Below are 14625 nucleotides of genomic sequence, written 5' to 3' on the forward strand. Positions count from 1 at the left end.
TAACCTTATGTTTGGCCACATGCCTGCTTTGTATGAGAGCAGTTCTTCCTTGTGCCACAGCTTTACAGACTTGCAGTCAGTGCGTGAAAACAGCAGAAATATCACAGCAGCTTCTCCCATCTTCTTGCTTATTCACTGAAGAGAAGCTAGGAGTGAAGCAACTGGGAAAACTAGCAGAGAAAAAGACAGATATAGAGGTCACAAATGTATATGTGCAGAGCCTCTGGTAGATGATTGGTTCCATAAAATCATCTGACTTGTTAGGCTGTCTAATTCATATTCCCACAAGACTACATCACTTGAAAGCTTGGAAAAATGCTTAGGTTTCCTCCTGCAGGTGTTCTTTGGGTTTCAAAAGGGACAACAAACAAGATTCTGAAATAGTTCCTTAGAAAGGAAGGGAGATTTTGAGAAAGGGGAATCTGGACAGGAGAAGATAGAACAGGGGTTTTGAAAAAGAGCAAGAGAGAGGCTGAATTTCTAAGAACAAATGTAAGGATAACAAGGATGGAATGGGTGGGACTAGAAAAGGGGTGAGTGAAAGAAAAGAGAAGCAGATACGCAGAGATGGAGGGATTCATAGGAAAGTAATGAGGAGAGAGGTTGAAAATGAGATAATGGTAATGGAAAATTGAGTGGAATGGAATATGGAGTGAGAAAAGAAAAAGTCAAGTCACGAGTAAGTCAAAAGTTAAAGACATGTTTACAGTCCCTACATATGATTTACCTTATTCCTAATTGTAATTGTGTTAGACAGGAAGAAGGTGGGAGGAAGTGGGGGAATGACTGCTTTCACCCCTACAAGGGGAAGATACAAAAAAACCCCTTTGATTAACTTCTGTGTGATAAGGACAGAAAGACTTTCTTGGCAGGTGAGATTAAATGCTTTCATTTTCCCAGTCCATTCACTCTTGTGCACACTGCATGTACGATTACACCCTTACAGAATACTTAGTGCAGACTGCTGAAAAGCAATTATCTCTGCAGAGCTTCCAAGATCCTGCTGAGAGATGTCCATTATAAAACATTTTTCCATACTGAGAGAAGTGCTATAAATCCTCCTGAACCCCTGCAACCCTTAGAGACACCCCCCAAACCATCTCTTAACCATCATCACTTTTCATAGTTAGGTACAAGCATAGAAAATTTTATTTCAAGCCTGAGAAGAATCATTACAATGATTTTATGGGTAGTGATTCTCTTCAGTAAGACAGGTGGTTCTAAGAAACAATGATTATTTATATTTTTCTCTCTCTCTCAAGTTAAATTGTACTGAAATTCTTAAAACAATTACTCTTGTTGACTTGAACAATCTTTCCCTCTTAGGCCTTAGAGATTTTTCAACTAATGGTAAACTAATACCTAGCTGTTTATATAAAGGATGCTGCTGCTGCTTATATAAATGATGAAAATTGTGTATTAACTCATAGCATGTTACAGGTTTTTTTGGAAGATAAGATATCAAGGGAAACCCTGCCACTACAGACACAGCAAGGAGGGTATCTCAGTCATCTAATATGATTGAGTTAGATGAAAACTGACCTCATGCTGCTCAGGGGGATATTCAAGAGCCACTAGCAAATAAATAAATAAATAAATAAATAAAAAGAAAACCAAAAGTCCTTCTCAGTTAAAAAAAAAACAACAAACAAAACAAACAACAAACCTGTAGTCAATTTTTCTTCACATTAGCAATATCAATATATATCCAAGCAGATGCCAAAAGCAGCAGAGATAACCTCAGTCTTAGCCAAGAACCAAAGATATTTTAGACACCAGAAGGCAATTTACTGACTTAAAACTAATAGAGATCACAAAGTAAAGTGAAACAAATTGATTCAATAATAAGTATTTTTTAATTCCACTTCAGGCAGAATTTGGTGGATGTTTTTAGCTGTTTGGGTGGGGGAGAGAAGGGGACATCCTCAGCTAGTTCAATCAATAAAACTATTATACTTCTGGATGTTTCCAGTTTGAGCAATAAATAAAAGTCTGGAAAACTCTCCAAACTGGCCAATGACCCCAGCAGGAAGGCATTTTCAGATGGGCCCTGTTTCTTAAAGAAGAGAACAGTTCATCTCCACAATGGCAAAATGTGTAAAGAAATGATAGAAAACAAAGCTAACAAATCATGGTTTAGAGGCATTTTCTTGGTCTTTGTTTCAATAGAAAGCTTTATCTTCATTAAAATAAGTATTTAGCATAAGGTTTTAAAGTAAGCAGCATCCAGTTTAAGAAACCTATAAAGCTCAGGTTTGAAATGTGCCATAAAAATAGGATTTGGACTCTTTTTTTGTCTAAATACAAGGATGTTCAACCAATGGCAACAGATTGGATTCAGTACAGCACACCAGCCATGTCTGAGAGCTGAATTAATTACCTGGCAGCCTGCTATTGAAATTACCTGTCATGAGCCTCCTGCAGTCTCCTCTTTGTCACACAACAAGTGCACACATCATGTGACCATTGTAACAGGACACAGGTGTTTTACCCACATGACGGCAATGTAAATTCTGGCTTTGTTTGAAATTGAGATGGAGCAAAGGCTGACTGCTCCAAGTACAGAGGACAAGCACCTTAAGTCAGATGGTGATATGTGGGCAGTAGGGGAGTGAGGAGAGACAGCATAATCACCTGGTGAAGAACAACATACAGTCCTTCAATGTCTCCTCAGGAAACAATGTAAGTCATCACTACCTTAAAATATTGTTTTATGGCTTCTATGAGTCCTTATAGCTAGGAGGCTTTTTCCAATATTTTGTCCAAATTGTCAAAATATCTGCCAGATAAGCATTACTAACATAAGTTATATTACCTTTTTTCCCTAGGAATTTCTCTTCCTCCATAATTATGCAAAGAGATCAGTAATAGTCATGTTTTCAAGGCACTTAAAGAAAGTACAGTCAATCAGATTATTTGATTGACTGAGCATTCCTAAAACTCTAATTTTAAACCTAAAAGGTTCTTACCATTATGGAACATCTTCCACAGCAACTTGCCTTTCTGGGAACTTAAAGAGTTGTGACTTTTTATTTATTTTTATTTAAAAGAACAAATCTAAAGGAGAAATCAGGTTGCTTACACAGTATCTTGAATAAAACCTGTATGAAGGTACAAATAATTGTCTAAAACATTAGTGTAAACAAGTATGTCATTCTGTTTGTCTTTGCAGTCCTAAATATATCAACATCCTTTGAAATTATCGCTGTAGCAATGTCACATACATTGTTTTATTAAAATAACATTATTTTACGCATAGAAACCTTTTAATGAAAATGAGACTGCTAGCTGTTGAGCCACATTAATTTATTCATACTTAATGCTGAGTTCAGAAATAATAAAACTTATTACAAGTTCATACTTAGTGGTGCACAGAAACTGTCCTTAAAGGTTCTTCCTTCTGGGACCTGATTGCTCTTTTATATAACAATTGATAGAAGCATGAACTAACTGGAGATGGAAACTGTTGCGGTTTAAAGTCAGCCAGCAACAAAGCACCACGGAGCCACTCGCTTACTACTCCCTCCACGCCGGTGGGATGAGAAGGAGAAAATATAAAGAAATGCTCGTGGGTTGAGACAAGGGCAAGGGATCACTCACCAATTACGGTCATGGGCACAAAACAGACTCAACTTGGGGAAAAAACAAAATCAAATTAATTTACTACCAATCAAATCAAAACAAGGATAATGGGAAGTAAACCCAAATCTTAAAACACCTTCCCTTCACCCCTTCCTCCTTCCTAGGCTCAATTCCACTCCCAATGCTCCCCCCCCAGCGGTACAAGGGGACAGGGAGTAGGTGTTGGAGTCAGTTCATCACACGTTGTCTCTGCCACTCCTTCCTCAGGGGGAGGACTCCTCGCTCTTCCCGTGCTCTGACGTGGGGTCCCTCCCATGGGCTGCAGTTCTTCACGAACTGCTCCAGCATGGGCCCTTTCCGTGGGCTGCAGTCCTTCAGGAACAGACTGCTCCATGGGGCTGCAGGTGGGCATTGGCTCCACTGCTCACCTCCATGGGCTGCAGGGGGACAGCCTGCCACCTCACCACAGGCTGCAGGGGCATCGCACACCTCCTCCCTCTCCTTCTTCACTGACCTTGCTGTCTGCGTAGGGGTTTCTCTCGCATTCCCCTCCCCTCTCCGCTGCAGATTTTCCCTTCTAAAATATGTTATCGCAGAGGTGCTGCCACCGTCGCTGATGGGCTCGGCCTTGGCCAGAGGTGGTTCCAACCTGGACCCAGGGAACCTTCCAGCAGCTTCTCACAGGAGCTGCCCTGGAGCCCCTCCCCTGCTACCAAAACTCCACCACACAAACCCAAAACAGAAACAAAAGATAAAATAATATGTGAAATAAAACAAGTTTAGTGACAACATATCCTTCTCTGACTACAAACATGCACTCAGTTTTCATTTGTCCAGGGCAACTCAGTACTAATCAAAGCCACTGAATAATGATATAATTCCTGTGAGAAAAACATTTGGGAGTAGTAGGTTGGGATTTCCCTGTGAATATCAGAAAGTTAGGATTTAAAAGGCTAAAGTAATTAAAAGGATGCAGAGCTCAGGGATTTGAGGTAGAGGCTTTTTATATTTAGTACTCTTCATGTGTTCTTACATAAGAAATGTTCATTAGGATGAAGCTTGGACAGGTTTCCACTTAAAATCATTCTCACAGACAGTGGCTCTTCTGAACTGAGTTCTCCCAGCACAACCAAACTGGCAGCCTAATGACATTGACTGGAATAGGATTTTGACTGTGAGCCCAGACACTAGACCCGTTCCCTCCAAACTGATCTGAGATATGTAGGTAGCCAGAAAAAAGTATTAAAAATTCTGCCTACAGGGAAGGTAAAATACTGCCTTCATACCTCTTTACAAAGAAAGTAAGTATCACTTTGCTGTATATAAGAAAATGTTACGTTAGATATTATTGCTGTTATAGGACATGATAAAAAAAAATTGGAAATTATAACATCATCTCATATATATATGGCTTCCCTAAAACTTGTTCTGTCATTGTGAAATGCATCTGTTTCATTCAGCAAAACCAATACAAAAGGGAAACGTAATTTTCCAACAACATGAAAGTGTTTATAAAACAGTATAGATCTTCATTATTGCTTTACAGTAGCACCCATGTTGTATTTGCTCAGGCAACATTTCCATTGAAGCCAATTTCCTGAACAGCCGCTATGCCTTTAGTTGGCGTTCGGGCCCATTGACTGTGTAGGGAATGTCAGATCTGGGCCCATAGAAAGTGTGTCTGTAGCTTTTGTCATTCTCAAACAATAGGCTATCAAGGAGAGGGAGGATGCAGCACTTGTAGAATAACAGCAGGCATGAAGAATTACTTTATTTCTCTTTGCTTTATGTAGGAAACAATGATGGATCATGCATTGCGCACAATCTCATATATTGCTGATATTGGTAACATTGTGGTTTTAATGGCACGCCGCCGCATGCCAAGATCAGCTTCTCAAGACTGTATTGAAACAACACCTGGTGCTCAGGAAGGAAAGAAGCAGTATAAAATGATATGCCATGTCTTTGAATCAGAGGATGTAAGTAAATGGAATGAAATTTATTCAAACAATGTATGTCATTTAGAGAATCTCTGAAATTACATCTAATTTCTTGAATGAATTTTTGTTGTTAGCAATCTTTTCTGATTGAAGCTACAGGTAATCTGTGGAAACATTAGCTGGTTGTTTGTCCATATGTCTTTTCTGTCTCCAGAAATTCATGTCGCAAATTCATGTCTCCTCCTCAGTCCCAAAATACCCACTCTGTCTCATGTTATAGAATCATTTGTGTTCATTCAACAATGCTTCCCCAAATGCTTTAGTACCTAATTATTTGGAGTTGTCTGGAAGTCAATGGCCATTCATGGCCAAAATTAATTTATGGCATATCAAATTGATCATTCATCCTGGACTGGATCCTAGTCCAGTGGGTTGGCACATAATGACACACATAAACCTCCAGACACTTGGCAATGAGGTGAAACCATTCTGGACTTCTTTCAAACTGAAGCCAAGTCACTGACATCTACCAACTTGGTAGGCCTAGCACAAGGTTGCCCTCTACCCAGTCCTTATTCCCTTATGGCTTGCTTACCTGTCGTTAGTATACATACTCTCTAACATGCAACTGGATCCTTTGATGTTTAAGAACACAATCAGCTGTTCATTTTTCAGTTCTCTTTTTTTCATCCCTAGCAAAATTATGAATTACAATTTTTATATAAATGCAATAGAGCTAAGAAAGTTTAGTTACGTATATTTATAGAATTTTTTCTTCACAGCCAGAAGAGTTTAGCAATTCTTAAGTAAAAGGCTAGGAAGAACTCACTCTCACTACTCTCTCAGAACATCTATACAACAGTAAGCATAATTTCAGTCATTTTATGCCATAAGATACTCTGAGCCTGTATTAGTCTGAAACCACTTTTTTTTTTTAAAAAAGGGAATGACCACTTCAGAATTTAGGTTCTGATTTTCACTTGCATCAGAAGTACCAAAAGATGAAAGAACTTGGAGCTATTCTGAAAATAGGATTGCAGAAGTAGTGGTTGCAAAAGAGTTCTGTACATCTCTGCTGCATTCTGTTTCACCTCTGTGAAGTGCTGGCATGCTATGCCCTTGCCTTTTGTGGCAAAGGAAGATAACCTTGCTTTGCTGCTATTGTACGTCCAGGTTTGTTTTTGTAGTGAAATAGATATTTCTGAGTCTGAAGTGGCAGACTTCAACCTAAAACAATCATGGAAAAAAGCTCCAGGCTAGTAAAACAGAAAAAGCAAAATTTGTTGTCTGTTTCCAACTTGACAGTTGAGATACAGGTATTAATAAGAGGCAGTACTAAACATTTCTGACCATTGTTATATAAGAACAGCTTTAAATATAATTTCTCTCATACCAATTAAAAAAGAATTGAGTTCTTGAGTTCAGACAGTCACAACTCACAGGTTGTATATTTTTTGAGCCAAACAATCATTTTCATTATTTTAAAGCAATTAAGGCTGTGAAGGAGAAACAGCGTTGTCCAAAGGTTAGAGTGCTAGACTGGGATTTTTTCTGAGACCTAGTTATCTCAGCTCTGTCACTGCTTTGCTGGGGTGACCTTTTCGAGCAACTTAATTACATTATCTCTAAGTTGTACATAATGCTTAAGACTTTCATAAACATTCATAAAAACCTGGAGACATAGATGAAGTTAAGATGTGAGAACTGGCTGTTGCTAGCAGTAATAGAATAGAGTATGATGTCTAGACATGTTGTTTTTGAGAATGTAGGATGGAGGTGAAAGCAAAGAACTACAGAGAAAACAATGGCACTGGAGATCGAAAAAAGAAGGACTGGTGATAAACTTTAATAATGGAACAATATAAAAATGTTCTTGATGGCTTCTGTACTGCCCTGCTACCACTACAAACTTCATGGTATATTGATAAGATTTGAAAAGATGTTTTAAAATACAAAGGAACAATTTGTGACTGGCTAGGCTAATTATGTCCTTGAGATTCTAAAATAATTTTCGAATAAAGCAGATTGGTGCTTTTGTGTACTGCAGCACAAATGAAGTAAGAAAACCACCTTTTAGGATCAGAGAAAACACTGTGTGTCTGATCAGTAGATTGCAAGAAGATTTAGATTTAGAATGTTGTCCAGAAAACCCTATGCATTCGTAATGCATTTAGCATTACAATGTTGTCCACAAAACCCTATGCAATCATAATGCATTTAGCATGTACCTACTGTCTAAGAAAGTGTGTTGCATTTCCAGAATAGTTTCATAGGTTTGATTAGTAATATTTTTAGGGTAAGATACAATTAACTCCTCCTCAGATCATTAGGAGTTACTCATATCCCCCGATAACAGAATACAGTACCTGAAAACCACAAATATACAAAACTCAACGTGGCATTCTCCTTTCAGCTGCAGTTAACTCAGAATGGGAAAATAAAAAAAATGCAAACGTAGAAAAAGTTGACAAAAATTCCTTTTACTTAGCTCTACCTTTGTTTCTCTGTGTTTCATTGCCATCTAGTGGAACAAGAAAGTAAATTTTATAGCAGTTCAATAATTGTTCAATTAGTTGACTTGCGCAGTATGCTGAATGTGCAAGTTGTTAGTATTATCATCATCGTCGTTGGTTTCTGTAGATTTCTTTCTAATGTATATATATTCCTGACACAGGCAAATACCAGTCACTGTAAATTTTCATTAATTTTACTCACTCTACAGCCCACTGTAATGGGAAGTCATCTTTTATTGCATACGGTAGTAAAATGCATGCACAGATAAGTGCTCCAAAAATTAACAAAGACACAGGGGATTTTGAAGAGTTGTTTTTAACATTAACAAGCTATAATCATGGCTCTGGCTGCATTCTTGAAAGCATCCCTGACATTGCTAGTCAAGGTGTTAATGGGATTAACTATTGTAGATATGCAATGGGTAAGTAGGGCTATTACTGGTTTTCTGGGAATATGAGATAGGTATCATGGCAGTAATAGGAGAGCAGATGGTTTTGCTGAAGCGGTGTTTTCAGTCCTATAAAACCAAGGTGGAGAAGCAGCAGGTGACATGACAACCAAAATCATCAGTGCATACATGTCTGTGAAGGCATGCGCAAGCAGAGCATCCTTTCTTTCATCACTCCTGCAAATACACTGTGATCAGAAGCAGGGTTTGTGACAGTCTTTTCTGTAAGCTCTGTTCCATATTGGTACAAAGCCAGTACTCTCCAGTGTTCATTGGAACGAGTACATAGTAGCATATGGTTGCTTGCTACTGCAATGTACTGATGAAAGGAGATCAGCAGGGTTTTTAAATGAAGTTTGCAATTTGATTTTGGATGTAAAGGATTCTTTCTGTACAACTGGCCTTAAAGTGCCTTTATAACCATACTGACTTGGTAACTTGGCAGGATCCTTTATTTTGACTGTCTTAAAATCCAGTCTCTTTCTTGTTTCTTATGGTTTCACTGGTAAACTGTTTATTAGTCCTTTTCTCTGAGCTGTATTTTGTTCTACCTTCTAGGCACAGCTGATAGCTCAGTCAATTGGTCAGGCTTTCAGTGTGGCTTACCAAGAATTTTTAAGAGCCAATGGAATTAACCCAGAGGATCTCAGTCAGAAAGAATACAGTGACATCATCAATACCCAGGAGATGTACAATGATGATCTTATACATTTTTCCAATTCAGAAAACTGCAAAGAGGTAAACTAGCTTTGGAATTCCATTTCAGATTGATACATTTTTTCAGAGGAATGAAATTCTAACGGAAATATCTTTTGGCATTTTAAGGATGACTTCACAGCTCAAGATGTGTTGCTTCATCAATACCTTGCTACTAAAATCAGCTTTATAAGTTTTTAGAATTTCTTCTTTTCATTTTTAGGGTCTTCCTGCTTCCATTGATCAAAACAGTAATAAAGTACATTTATATCCGACATAGATAAGCTCTGTGCTGTTCACAGTACACAGTGTAAGGTGTTTTTATGTTTTACCAATGTATTGATACAGAAAGAGAGATGACAGCCCACTTTAATGCACGTTTTAAGTGATTTCTTAATAGATACAAGGACCATGAGTCCAGGATGCTGTGGCACTGAGCAGGCCAATTTCTCTTCCCCTATTATAACACCAGCAAAACTGCCACATGAAATGGAGTTTCACACTCATAATGCATGAAAAGGCAAGAGTTTCCCTTAAGTGTCCCAAATTACATAAGTGTTACTATTTGCATTTGATTTTGGATGTAATGGATTCTTTCTGTACAACAGCCATATATTTTACATTTCATACAAAAGTCACTGGACATTCCAAACCAGAATGTGGTGAGTGCAGTTGCACCCAGATTCTGCTTTGTCTTACATTGCTGCAGTGTGCTAGGGATTTGGCCCATGTTCCAAAGGTCAGAGTTTCTATGCGGAGTCCTAAAGCAATCTTACTTTGAGATGAAGTCAAATCTTACTTTGCAAATTGCTTAATCCTTCAGTCACAGCTTTCCTACTTATTTCTTCTAGTATTACAGGTTCTTTTGTGCAGCATGTGTGTTCTTGGGAAGAGAGCATTTTTAACCCATACCTGCAGATAGAAAGGTTCTGATTTGAAGTGTAGTTTTATACATCTGTAGTCACTAGATATCAATAAAGTGTTTCTATGTGCATATAAGCATGACAAAATATTCCTCTTCTAGCAAACAAGGAAAAATTCAGTTGAACAAATCTTGGTTTAACTTAGAATTGGAATGGAAAAATACAAGTGTGTCACATTTCAAAGTGATTAAAAAGGTTGTTATTTTTGTGGCACCTTTGTTTCTAATTGGTTTATGAATGTTTGAACAATGACAGAGTTGTGGCATACTAGTTCATTCAAAGCCTTGATAGATAGCTTCAACAAAAGTCAGTTGGCCTTCATGATTCCCATAAGTATGGATGTCCCTGTCCCTCCATGTCGGAAAGAAAATAATTCCCAGTATTTTGTTGAAGAGAATGTTCTCTATTTAAAGTCTTACTCCTCCTCTGTAAAAGTTAGATATGCTATGATTACTGAACAGTTAACATCACCGTATTTGAGTTGTCATTTACATTACATCAGCACATCAGGGATCTTAGATTAATATGCTAGGCACAAGTATATTCAATAATGTTAATAATAATAATGTTAATAACAACAACAACAACAACAATAATAATAATCAAGAGATCCTTGCCTGAAAGTAAGCACAGACAAACCCTGAGACCAAGAAATAGCCTGAGCAGTGATGGCTGAAGTGGACCTGAACTCAAGCCTGTGTTCCAGGCATTGCCTTAGCCACAAAATGTTACAGCCTCCCCTAGCTGCCAAGTTCCAAGAAGGATAATAACTTCTTTGGCGTTTATTCATTTGATATTCAGTTCCACCACTTTCTACAGAGTTAACCAGTATGTTAGGTTTTTTGCTTATTATAAGGACCTATATGACTTTCAACAAACAAGTGGAGGATACCCCTGAAAAGAAATAGGTATGTGTGATGCAGTTTTAACAGCATTTTTGAAGTCATGCTACTACCTAATGGCAAAGAATAGAATTATTTTTGTAATCTGTAGGTGTTATTCAGGAACAACTGAGATGCTAGTGCTCAAATTTAGATGAATCAAAGCAAAAACCGGTTGTTTTTTTTTTCTTTTTAATTGCAGCTCCAGCTAGAAAAACAGAAGGGAGAAATTCTTGGGGTAGTGATTGTGGAATCTGGATGGGGATCCATTCTACCCACTGTTATCCTGGCTAACATGATGAACGGAGGCCCTGCAGCCCGTTCAGGAAAACTAAGCATTGGAGACCAAATAATGTCCATTAATGGGACCAGTTTGGTTGGTCTACCTCTTGCAACATGTCAAGGGATTATAAAGGTACCCCAAACTTACAACTATATGCTGTAGATTGTAAGCCAGCAGAGATGTAACATTCTGACAAGTGACCCTGTAGATTTCTGTAGAAAAATGATTTTTCGTATCACTGCAAAAAAAAAAAAAAAAAGAAAAAAAGTAATCTGTCATTAACAAAAAGTAAAATTAGAAACAGAGTTTGAGGGTGGTAACATACAGAAATTTAGGGCTGGAGAATTTAACTGCAGCTTTGTTACTGCACTTTAACAAACTAGGTCAGGTCTGAAAAATCTACCTAAATGGAGTCACTTAGCTGTCTTCAAAGTTTCAGGCTTCCCCACAGCCTCCAAGTTAAAATCTGAGGATTAAAATCTCCTATGCTTCTTTGGGCTCCATGTAGGTGAAACGGATGGAGGCTGGTAGACTGCAGAACAGATCAAGTGAGTATATGAAGAATCCCCAGACATGATGGAATCTCAGAATGCATTATCTTTAATCACTGACACTAAATCTACTGTCTGTGCAAATTTACCAAGAGCAGCAGCAGCAGCAGCAGGAGCTTAATTAGCCAGATGCTGGTAAAGGGCAAGTGGTAGTCAGTTTTGTTGTTTTCTTGAAAACTGTCTTGAAGTTTCTGTAGTAATCAAAGGCAAAGTTTTGGTATGTTTTGTTGGGCCAAATAGCTTGGGAAATAAATGAATCGCAGAAATATATCTCTAAGTTAACAACAGAGGTCTATTAACTCTAGCTGTTCTTTCTCAGATCAGCTGCTTTACACTCTTGCAATTAGGAAATCACTAATGAAAGAGCAAATTAAGATCCATTTCAGAAACACTAACTTTTGGAATGTCTTACAGGGTCTCAAGAATCAGACACAAGTCAAACTGAACATTGTCAGCTGTCCTCCTGTTACTACTGTCCTCATAAAACGGCCAGACTTAAAATACCAGCTGGGCTTCAGTGTACAGAATGGAATTGTAAGTTTCTGTGTTCACTGATTGTTTTGGTTTTGTTTTTTTCTTTCTTTCTTTTTCTTTCAAGAAACACACTGAAGTACTGAAAAAATCCTTGCACATGACCTCACTTTTTTTGTACTGTGATCCCTTAATTAGTCAAAACCATATAATCACATCTCTGAGTAATATAATACCAATGGACAGCAGCAGGAGAACAAGTACTGCCATTCCTGAGGGATTTTCGTACATCATACAGCCACAAGATTTATAGTCTAGATTGTTTAGTGCAATATCTGGATCAGCTAATTCATGTATAACTCTGTCATTAGTGTGCCAGAGTTGCAAGGAAAACAGGCTGAAACAGGTTTTTACAATTATACAATTCTAACCTTAGCTCTGATACCATTTCTCTTTTTAAAATTTCAGCACACACTCACTAAGATTTAATTGTTCTTCTGATGTGCATAGTTTGTTTAGATCACATTGTACTGGGCAAGGGAATGTAATTGCGACCTCCTCTGGTTAAAACTAAACACTTCTCACTACAATTGTATGGGTCATTGCCTAGTTATCCCTTCTCTGCATGCTGCAGTTTCCCTGTAATAACAGCAGCAAACAGGAGAACGAACGTGGCAGGTAACACTTACCCAGTGTAGCTCAGGGTCCTCCTCTTGTCGTTCTTCCTTCCCAAGCCATTCTCCAATACCTTTCCGAAGCAAACTCCCGACACAACTAGCTCAGGTAGTCACCTGGCCTTTCTGGGGGCGGATACTAGCATCAGGGACTGTCTGTAGTGCAGGACCATCACCATCTCCTCTTCCTCCAGTCTAGGAAAAAAAATAATCAGGCTGCTCACACAGAAAACCACATCACAAAGGACTGTGGGCTCTGGTCCCCTGTTCTGTGAAACTCATCGATTGAAGTTGCCAGATTTCTGTTTGCCACCCTTGGAAGAGTAGCAGGTAACTCCATAGGATATAGTTTATGGGTCTTACTGTGCTTTAGCAAACAGATGGCTCATTAGTGGATTTTCAGCTCTGCTAGCCATCTCTAAGTTATTCTTCTACCTAAGTTTTAAGTGTTCCTACCTAAGATCCCATATCATGTTGTGGTCACAGCAGAGACTGCTGTGGTCCAGCTGGAAGGACTCTGAAGTGATACCTACACCCCAGGCTGGCATCCTTTAAAAGCAGAGGTTTAAAGTATTTGTCATGTTTGGGATTAATGTTCTGACACTTGATTAGACAGAGGTCTGTAAAAAATTACAGAAAAATCAGGTGTCTGGTACATTTCTGTCCTCCTTTGCCTGTGCTTAATCCCCTTTCACCGACACGTATGTGTATGTTGAGTGGGTATGGTTATTGCTGGTAGTTCACTCTGTGTTAGCAACTCCCAAGTCTTGGTATAAAAAGGATGAAAGGGATGGGATCTGGTTTTGCAAGATCGGACAGAGGGTGCCGAGAACAGCATATAACACTGTATGAGGCATCGATTTATTTTGTAACTGTTATCCTTTGTAAACCTAGTATGTTCAGGTGGTGCTATTGTAAAAAGGGGAAATACATTTAAGGAACAATGAGCAATACTATGGCGTGTCTATCAACTCTTTTAGGAAGCCTGTCACAGCATCAGTAGGGGCTGGGTCAGGGCTGGGGAAAAGAATCAGGCCAAGGTGGATTAGAAGAAGCGTATCATGTCCTCACAGGGACAGAAGCAGTTAATGGAGTCTGTGAGACAATCCATTCATCTTGTCGAAGCTAATCATCTCCTACATAATTGGAGCCTTAGTTTAGTAAATTCTGCAGACCGTGATTGTTTCCTTCCATAGCATGCTCACTCCATCTACTGGTCATTTGTCATATTCACCACACTGAACGGTCACAATTCATTCCAGTTAAATGAGTATCATTTAGATGACATCCAATATAAAGTTTACCAAAATCAGTGTAAAAATCCTTCTCAGATAACAAAAAAAGAAAGACGTGTAATACATTTCATTTATGAAGAGTCGTCTTCAAATATGAAGGCTAACGAACAAAAAGGAGAGATTAACATCTTCTGTTAGGCTGCTACATAGACAAGTGTCTGGGCCTGTAAGTCCTTCCTCAGATAAACTCTCTCTTACTTCACTGCACAGTAAGTCTCTCTGGTAGTTTGACACTTTCAAAAAGTAGTTTTGTAATTGCCAGCAATTGTTAAAAATTATGACAGGATTCAGAAATAATATCCTTATTCTTTGTTGGCTCAGCATTAGCAGAGCAAAGAAATAAATGGCTTGCCAGAACAGGTATAAT

The 14625-nt window shown here is 38.4% G+C and overlaps 2 protein-coding genes across 8 annotated transcripts in view; one reads left to right on the top strand and one right to left on the bottom strand.

The window, feature by feature from the left end:
• APBA2 (amyloid beta precursor protein binding family A member 2) overlaps positions 1-14625 on the top strand; it is a 110000-nt gene that overhangs the window by 86959 nt on the left and 8416 nt on the right. For all 4 annotated transcript variants that reach the window (XM_049813331.1, XM_049813330.1, XM_049813332.1 and 1 more), the window contains 4 exons: positions 5376-5561; positions 9043-9222; positions 11187-11399; positions 12233-12352. In XM_049813331.1, coding sequence (XP_049669288.1) covers positions 5376-5561; positions 9043-9222; positions 11187-11399; positions 12233-12352 — 699 coding nt within the window. The remainder of the gene's footprint in view (positions 1-5375; positions 5562-9042; positions 9223-11186; positions 11400-12232; positions 12353-14625) is intronic.
• The window catches only part of ENTREP2 (endosomal transmembrane epsin interactor 2), a 179865-nt gene continuing 177160 nt past the window's right edge, over positions 11921-14625 (bottom strand). For 3 of the 4 annotated variants that reach the window (XR_007507563.1, XR_007507561.1, XR_007507564.1), the window contains 2 exons: positions 12979-13158; positions 11954-12058 (listed from right to left, as the gene is read on the bottom strand). The gene's annotated coding sequence lies outside the window, so the exon portion shown is untranslated. Of the gene's footprint in view, positions 12059-12978; positions 13159-14625 lie in introns of all 4 variants that reach the window. The other variant, XR_007507562.1, reaches the window with a different exon arrangement.

This window comes from Accipiter gentilis, chromosome 10 (assembly GCF_929443795.1).
Source record: "Accipiter gentilis chromosome 10, bAccGen1.1, whole genome shotgun sequence".
Classification (NCBI taxonomy): Eukaryota; Metazoa; Chordata; class Aves; order Accipitriformes; family Accipitridae; genus Astur; species Astur gentilis.